Source organism: Thamnophis sirtalis, unplaced genomic scaffold, assembly GCF_051295495.1.
Source record: "Thamnophis sirtalis isolate CommonGarterSnake01/CBP01778 unplaced genomic scaffold, rThaSir2_p1.2 scaffold_10, whole genome shotgun sequence".
Classification (NCBI taxonomy): Eukaryota; Metazoa; Chordata; class Lepidosauria; order Squamata; family Natricidae; genus Thamnophis; species Thamnophis sirtalis.
Genome location: NW_028261390.1, coordinates 11300525 through 11309629, shown reverse-complemented (window position 1 = coordinate 11309629; position 9105 = coordinate 11300525). Strand labels below are relative to the sequence as shown.

The 9105-nt window shown below is 43.9% G+C and overlaps 1 protein-coding gene across 5 annotated transcripts in view; it reads right to left on the bottom strand.

Moving 5' to 3' along the window:
• Nucleotides 1-1797: 1797 nt before the first annotated feature.
• The window catches only part of ARHGAP24 (Rho GTPase activating protein 24), a 447041-nt gene continuing 439733 nt past the window's right edge, over nucleotides 1798-9105 (bottom strand). For all 5 annotated transcript variants that reach the window (XM_087724059.1, XM_087724058.1, XM_087724057.1 and 2 more), the window contains one exon: nucleotides 1798-3212. In XM_087724059.1, coding sequence (XP_087580185.1) covers nucleotides 2969-3212 — 244 coding nt within the window. In that variant the 3' untranslated portion in view covers nucleotides 1798-2968. The remainder of the gene's footprint in view (nucleotides 3213-9105) is intronic.

The following is a 9105-nucleotide window of genomic DNA, read 5'->3' as shown; positions in this document are numbered from 1 at the left end:
TTCTCGTAAGATCTGGATGGCCTCAAGATGCTGTTGATTAGAAGATCCATGAAGAGCTGTCTCTTTACCCAGGACTTTGACAAAGGGCACGGACGCTCCTCACTTCATTCATTCTTCATTCCAAGAACTCTGCCATTATTGTCATCTTTTGTTTTTAAAAAAAACTTTTCACCCCTTTTATTAGTTTTACTGTAATTTCTTAGGGGAGACATGTTAGCAATGTTCCAATATCTCAGGGGTTGCCACAAAGAAGAGGGAGTCAAGCTATTCTCCAAGGCACCTGAGGGTAGAACAAGAAGCAATGGGTGGAAACTAATCAAGGAGAGAAGCAACTTAGAACTAAGGAGAAATTTTCTGACAGTTAGAACAATTAATCAGTGGAACAACTTGCCTCCAGAAGTTGTAAATGCTCCAACACGGGAATTTTTAAAGATGTTGGATAACCATGTCTGAATTGGTGTTGTCAACTCATAAAGCATTTGCATATCTGTTATCAAGTTGCCATGGTGAGAAAAGGCGGGAGGAGTGCATTCCATGCATACATTCAGCTAGAGTCGGATCTGAATTTATTATAGCAGGCTTGTGAGGTGTGCACCTCAGTGGAGAATGTGATTTATGATGCAGACTAAGGGGAGGGAAAAAACGTGGGCAAAGTTGAGCCATAATTTAAATGAGTTCAGATCTGACTGCAATGGGGTATTGCTGAAATGGTGTTCCTAATAAATGACTGGATTTCTTTTGAAACTTGGCTCGAGACTCATGAATTAATTAGGGCATTTTTCGGAAATCTGACAGTATAGGGTTGCCTGCCTAAGCAGGGGGTTGGACTAGAAGTCCTCCAAGGTCCCCCTCCAACTCTGTTATTATATTCTAAAATTCAGACGCTTGTCAACCGGCTCATAGTTATGATGGTTGCTGTGCCCCCCAGGCCATGTGATCCTCTTTTTGTGACCTTTGGACAATTAAAGTCAATGAGGAAGCCAAATTCACTTACCAACCCTGTTACTAACTTAACAACTGCAAGGATTCACTTAACATGTTGTCAAATGGGGCAAAACTCACATAACAACTGTTTTGCTTAGTAGCAGCAATATTGAACTCCATTGTGGACATAGGTCAAGGACTACTTTTGATCCGCTCTATTAGAATATGGTGAATGGCTCTTCTTGTTTTTCCGAGGTTTAAGAAAAAGCTATCCTTTTGGTACAAGTCAGTCAGTCAGTTGGATAATGATCAGATTTTGGTCAGGATTATGACATAGTGGGATTCAAATAATTTAACAATCAGTTCTCTGCCCTAATGACCAGCGTGGCTCGTTGGTCATGTGACTGGGTGGGCATGGCCAACTCAATGTCACTCAGGTCGATGGGCGCTTCGTCTTAGCTGTTACGATGTAACAAGGGTTAACCAGAGAGGCAGTTTCTGTAAGCAGAGCAATAAAGGTTAGGCTAGAAACAACACCAGAATGTTTCCTTCCTGCCTTCCTTACAGGATTAGCCCTGCAAAGTGGAAAGAATCAAAATGAGATTTCTTCCAACAACCGGTTCTCCCAACTGCCTAGAAAGTTAACAACCGGTTCTCCCGGATAGGTGCGAGCCGGCTGAATCCCACCCCTGTTTTCTCTCCTTAAGATAGCCCACTCCCAGAATTCCAGTGCAAATGATGTTGATATCTTGAGGGTATAAGGAAGCGACCATAGGAGAGGTTTTTGAAGATGTATGTGCACAGTTCAGGACTGACAGCTATAAATGAAATATTAGAAACACAAAGAAAAAAGGGGAAAATAAAACAAGCATAGTCGATGGTCATGTCATATATTTATAAAATTATGTACAGTTTTTTCCCCCTTCTGGGTTTTTTTTTTCTTTTTCTTTTTGGTCATGGGCAACTCAATTGGCATAAACAGCACAATCACACAATACTTTTTTTTTGTTGTTGCTCGTTTTAATAGCTAACATTTTATATATATACACACGCAAAGACACAAACTCATGTGTGTGACGGTGTGTGTGTATAAATATACATATATATTATATATATATATATATCTATATATATTATATAATTAATTCTGCAGTGACAGGGCAACCGAAGGGTGGGGAGAGAAATAATATACAAAATTAGCTGATTATAAACACAAGGCCCAAAAAATAGCTAGCTTACTATGTTAAGTGCAAGGGAGAGAAAGCTGGATTGCAATGAAGTTAACATTGGACAGTTTCAATATAAGACTTGCATTAAAATAATCTTTCGCCTCTTTCTATCGCACCCCTCCCCCGTCCCACATAACCTATTTAAAATCTAGATGCCCAAAGCCTGCTGTAACACGTAACAGTAGCATGATGATGGATTGAGGTGTAAGGATTTCTCCACTGAGAGCAACTTGCAGACGTATGGTGGGTGGATGCAGTCATGAAGAGTCTCCGGAGATCTCGTAACATTACATTGAGTGCTAGCCTCAGTCAGGTGACCAGTCACCTGTTACAATAAAACAGCGTTTCTCAATCTTGGCGACTTGAAAGGGCGTGGACCAGTGGTGGGTTCCGGCCGGTACGTCCCGATACAGGCGTAGTGGTGGCTGCTGGGAGCTGTACCAAAACGGTGCTTTAGAGGGCCCACTTGCCCTCCCGCGTTCCTTACCTGTATTTAAGCCAACTGGGCTATTTGCGCATGCGCGTACAGTGTACGGCACCTGTGCGACGCTCCGCCAAGCAGCTGGAGTGTTGCAGATGGTGGATGTGCATGCATGTGTAGTGCGCGTGCCCATGGTGGATGCCCAGCCCCACCGCAATGTACCAGTTGTGATGGGATCCAGAACACAGCACTGGCGTGGACTTCAACTCCCAGAATTCTGGAAGTTGAAGGCCACGCCCCTTCAAGTCGCCAAGGTTGAGAAACAATGCAATAAAATACCACAGCTATCCTCTTCCCAGAATCCCACAGTCTTGTTGAGTGGCGGGAACAGCCCTCACTGGATCCATATGGTGTTCCCTCGCTCTGTCCTCCGCGGCTCCACTGTCAGTTCCCCGAACGTGGAGAAAAACTGCTCCATCTCCTTCTGCAGCATGTCGTTCCGTTTCTCCGCGTCGTCTTTGGCCCGCTCGGCATTGCGCATTTTGATCTCGACCATCGTGAACTTCTTCTTCTCTTGATCCAGTTCGTCGTGGAGGTTCATCATTTCGGTCTCCAGGGAGAGATTCCGCTGCTCAAGGCTGGGAATGGAAAGTAGGTACACAAATGAGACAAAAGCTGACCATTACTTGAACAGATTTTTCAGTTTGCGATTCTGAAACAATCAGCAGACAGAGAACCTCTGCAGAATCTGCTCACTTGTTTGACTCTACTTTGGTGTCTTCTTGGGAATATAAATCGGTTTGATCTCTGGTGACTTTGTTTTAGGTCAGGTCGATACATTCTCACTGATGGCATGGACAGCCAATTCTCCTAGTTTTGTGGTATTCTCTGAACTTGGTTGTTTTCTTGCAGATGTTTAATTACCCAACTACAGAGGTGGGCTTCCAAAGTTTCAGCAATGGGTTCTCTACCTGGTTGCTGGGTGGGCATGGCCATGGTGGGTGTGGCCTAGTTGGCCTCCTGCACCATGGCTGGGGGGGGGCGCGTTTTTGCCTTTCCCAGGCTCTAGAGGCTTTCCTCGAGTCTCCAGGAGGGTGAAAATGTCCTCCCCCGCGCTTTGGAGGCCCATTTCTGGTCTTCCAGAACTTCCTGGAGGCCCGTTTCCCCCCTCCCAGAGCTTCCGCATGGGCCCTGCACTTATCTCGCATCCAAAATGGGCCACGTGGAGACTCCTGGGAGGGGAGGGGCACGGTAGGAGGGACGGGGTGGGGTGGCCAGCCAGGGATGGGATTTGGAGGTTCTCTGAACTGGCCATAATGTTAGCTCCTGGTTCTCCCGAACCTGGGCAAACCCATAACAGCCCACCCCTACCCAACTAGATAATATCATCACTGCTAGAAGGGACTGAGATTTGCTCTCTCTTTATGTACAAGTGGCTAGCACTGATGATGTTACCCAGTTGAGTAATGAAACACCCATTAAGAAAACAACCAAGCTCACAGAGCACTAAGGACACCACCACAGTTCAATCCGGAGATATAAATATTTTCTTTTATTTGTTTCTTATCTCCTGTATGACTCTGGGTACCTCACAGGACAAAAAATGAGAAGTTTATGGCCTGTTATTCCTTGTGTTTTTATTCATGTCTATTTTCTTTTGTTCTTTTAAGGCGGGGTCTTCAAACTTGGAAAATTTAAGACTTGTGGACTTCAACTCCCAGAATTCCCCAGCTAGTTATGCTGGCTGTGGAATTTTGGGAATTGAAGTCCACAAGTCTTAAAATTGTCAAATTTGGGGACCTCTGTTTTAGGGTATTTTGATTTTAGCAATAGCAATAGCAGTTAGACTTATATACCGCTTCATAGGGCTTTCAGCCCTCTCTAAGCGGTTTACAGAGTCAGCATATCGCCCCCACAGTCTGGGTCCTCATTTCATCCACCTCGGAAGGATGGAAGGCTGAGTCAACCTTGAGCCGGCGAGATTAGAACCGCTGAACTGCAGATAACTGTCAGCTGAAGTGGCCTAACCCTAACCCTAACCACTGCGCCATCTTTGTCTTTTGTGATTGTTTTAGACTCCCGAATCTCAAAATTTCTTGCTGTTAAGTTTTCTTGGTAGTCAGGATAGTTTTAATAAAAAATAGGAAGGAAGGAAGGAAGGAAGGAAGGAAGGAAGGAAGGAAGGAAGGAAGGAAGGAAGGAAGGAAGGAAGGGAGAGAGTAGGGAAAGAAAGGAAGGAAGGAAAATAGGAATGCTTGAAGGAACTAGGTATGTCTAGTTTGATGAACAGAAGGATTAAGAGTGACATGATAGCTGTCTTCCAATATTTGAGAGGCTGTCACAGAGATACAATACAATAGCAGAGTTGGAAGGGACCTTGGAGGTCTTCTAGTCCAACCCCCTGCCTAGGCAGGAAACCCTATACCGTTTCAGACAAATGGCTATCCAACATCTTCTTAAAGACTTCCAGTGTTGGGGCATTCACAACTTCTGGAGGCAAGCTGTTCCACTGATTAATTGTTCTAATTGTCAGGAAATTTCTCCTTAATTCTAAGTTGCTTCTCTCCTGGATTAGTTTCCATGCATTGCTTCTTGTTCTACCCTCAAGTGCCTTGGAAAATAGTTTGACTAGGAGTTCCAAAGCAGCTCCAAAGCAGCTGAGAGCAGAACAAGAAATAATTAGTGGAAGATCATTAAAGAGAGATCTGACCTAGAACTAAAGAGAATTTTCCTGATGGAGAACAATTCACCAGTCGAATGTCTTGCCTCCAGAAGTTGTGAGTGAAGAAACCAGATAGCCATTTGTCCAGAATGGTACAGAATCTCCTGTCATGAGCAAGGGGTTGGACTAAAAGACTTGATTTCCAAGGTCTCTTCCAACCCTAATATTCTATGTTCTAAGGAAGGAAGGAATGTTTCATTTCATTGATGGCTTTCTAAGTGTTATTGAACAACATGGGCACAAGATGCCAGCATCCATTAATCGGAAATCATCTGTAGCTATGAAAGGGGACAAGAAAAGCACTTGTGCCAATAAATCCCTTAAAGGTTTTGTGTACTTAACTGTTGTGGCCCAGCAGGAGCCGTTGGAGCTGCCATCAGACTCCAACAGCGAGGGGCCCTATGAGTCGACTCTGGAGGATGTGGAGGACCCTGGACAGGGTTCCGACTCGGAGCAGGGCGCAGAGAGACTGGTTGGCCACCAGGTGGCGCCTGAGCCTTGGACCAGTGGGGAGGAGACAAGGGAGAGTGATCCAGAAGCCAGCAGTGAGTTGTTCCTGGATGCCCAGAATCGAAGAGCTAATAGGCGTCAGGAACAGTTATGCAAGTACAGGAGGTAATTGTGCTCAGCTGGTGGTCATTAGGCTCCTCTCCAGGCTATAAAAAGACTGCTTGTGCACACGCCCCTCTTTGCAGAAGTCAATGCATTGACTAAAGAGAACTGTTGTAACTAACTTGGCAGGCTGGATTGCTGCCAAGGTTTGTCTGAGTTGCTGTCAAGGTCCTTATCTGTTTGTTTGCTTGGCTTCCAGCCACCGAGATTTTGGTCTTGCTATTAAAGTACATTCTAGTTAAGCTTGTCTCGGCTTTCATTACTGGACGGAGGAAGGGGTCAGAACACTTAACTATATTGCCAGTCCTTTTGTTAATTCATTCACAGGAAGAACAGCAATATATATTCTATTTCTGTACTCTACTTTCTGATGCTGCAGCATGAACACCTGAACACCTACCAGCATATTTTGCTGAATAAAAATGCTTATTTATAAGCAAGATTGTCATACTCCCGAATAATTAGATTTCTTCTTATCGTACCGGAAAAAGTGGACATCAGATATTACTTATGACCACGCGGGGAAAGCAATTGCCCTAACATAAACTACTCCAACATTATTAAATCAGATATTCAGGGATAACAGAAACTCTATTTTAAAATAAAACACTTATGCAAAGATAAGAAAGAGGAAATTGATGTAAACAAGGTCAGCAGCAAATCTTTACATGAGTGCATAGAGTTTCTGCTATTATGTTAGGTGCAGTTTTATTGCAACTGCCGTTTGAATGACTGGCATGAAAAAAAATATTGCAATACTCGAAATGAAGCATCTTATGAACAAGTATTTCACAGATCTCAGGAGTGGTTTTTTAAAAAAAATATTATGGGGAATGGAAAACAAGGAGGACCGCCAATGTCATTATTTAGTGCAGGAAATATGCCATGGTTTTCTCACTAACTGCCCATCAATTGGTTAAATGCAGCACTGCAGGCCACTTCAGCTGACTATTATCTGCAGTTCAGTGGTTCTAATCTCACCAGCTCAAGGTTGACTCGGCCTTCCATCCTTCCGAGGTGGGTGAAATGAGGGCCCAGACTGTGGGGGCGATATGCTGACTCTGTAAACCGCTTAGAGAGGGCTGGAAGCCCTATGAAGCGGTATATAAGTCTAACTGCTAATTGTGGACTTGGCTAGACTTCAGAATATAGGAGTGAGCTCTACTCATGTTTCCTGTATGTTTATATGCTTAATAAGGCATAAATAAACGCATTTATTGTAGGCCATTTTTTAAAAATTGTACTAACTCATCACTTTGCCTTTTTAAAAATATTTATGCTAAGCTCTTAGGCTGGGCAGGTGTCCCATTCTAATTCCAGGCAGCACACAACAGATAAAACAACCTACAATCAGAACAAAACACACATAGGATACACTAGCCTACCCCCCCACCCCCCCGTGGTGCAGGAGGCTGATTAGGCCACACCCACCATGGCCACGCCCACCCAGCAACCGGGCAGAGAACCCGTTGCTGAAATTTTTGAAGTCCACCCCTGACTTGGAGGACAAGTTTATCAACATCCTGATTTCAACGCTCAAGGGAACATCTTTGGAACGATCTCCCCGTGGAGATTCGTACCCTCACCACCCTCCAGACCTTCCGCACAGCCCTTAAGATCTGGCTATCCCGCCAGGCCTGGGGTTAAAGATTGGGATCTGTCCCCACCCGAATGATGAATGAATGTTGCTTCTATTTTTAATTGTGTATTGTCTGTATATGTCATTACGTGTATCCCCTCCCTATAGGTTGTAAGCCGCCCTGAGTCCCCTCAGGGAAAAGGGCGGCCTATAAATAAAAGCAATCTAATCTAATCTAATCCAACAGGATCAGGGCAATCTGAATCTCGATGGACAAGACTTATCACTGGTAAACACCAAAACAGAGAAGGGATGCTTTCTAGGTAACATCAAATGACACTGCTTCAAGGATGGTACCTGGAGTGTGTCCACCCTGTTGAACGCATGGAATGGGCAGATGCAAAAACTACCATGTTTTTTGGAGTATGACGGACCTTTTTCCCTCAAAAAAGAGGGTGAAAATCTGGGTGCGTCTTATACACTGAATGCAGCATTTTTGGCCTCCTGAAACCCAACCCCCTTCACCAAAATGGCCGTGCATTGCCTTTAGGAGGCATCTAGAGTGCTCCTGGGGGCTGAGGAGGGTAGAAATGAGCGAAAAACGGACTGTTTTTTGCTCGTTTTTGGCCCCCTTAGCCCTGAGGAGCACTCTATAAGCCTCCTAAAGGCTATTCATGCCATTTTTTGGGACAAAAAATGGGCCCGTTTTCGCGAAAAACAGGCCATTTTGGGGAGGTCTGCAGGGTGCAAAACCTTTTTTTTAAAAAAATTGCCTTTTCAAAATCTTGGTGCGTCTTATACTCTGAAAAATACGGTATGTTGGGACAGCCTGTTCTGAATTATGGAAACCATCACAAGTAATAATGAAAAAAAGTGATAAAAATTAATGGAAGAGAAAAAGAAAAGGATTATGAGTAATGAAACAGAATTATTACATAAAAAGAAAATTAGGTTGTGGAGAATATCTTTCCTGGGTAAAGAGCAGATGAGAAGAGATCTCACCACTTTGTCCTGACATCATTTTATGAAAAAAACCCATGATAGGGCCTCAAAATTTCAAATCTTGCCTATTATCCCTGACATAAACAGGCCGAGAATCTGCCATTGCATCTGGAGTCCACAAGAGTCGGGATGAAGAGAAATCTTCTCACTTGCAAAGTTTTTCAGACTTGGCAGTGGTTCAACCACAAGATGTGTGAATGAGTTTATCAGGCAAATCAGTAACGGGAGCTCACTCCGTTACGCAACACTAGGGATTCGAACCGCCGAACTGCTGACCTTTCTGATCGCCAAGCTCAGTGTCTTAGACTCTGAGCCACCGCATCCTCCATGAAGATCTTGTTTACATCTTCATAAAAAGCTACCTCTGTGGTCGAATTATTTCCTTTAGAACCAAAAGGAACTATTCTTATCTTCCTCTGGACAGGACTGAACATGACAATGGACACCTATTGTTACTAAGACTGGAAGGCACATTCTCTGGAGGCCACTTGTATGTTCTGCTGCTCAGAAATTTTAATTTCTTCCTTTCTCCAAGGATGAGGCTGATATTTGGAAAACTCAACAAAGCCAGAACTGCAGGAGCTTCTCACAATGCATTTTTTTTTTACTTTTTAGT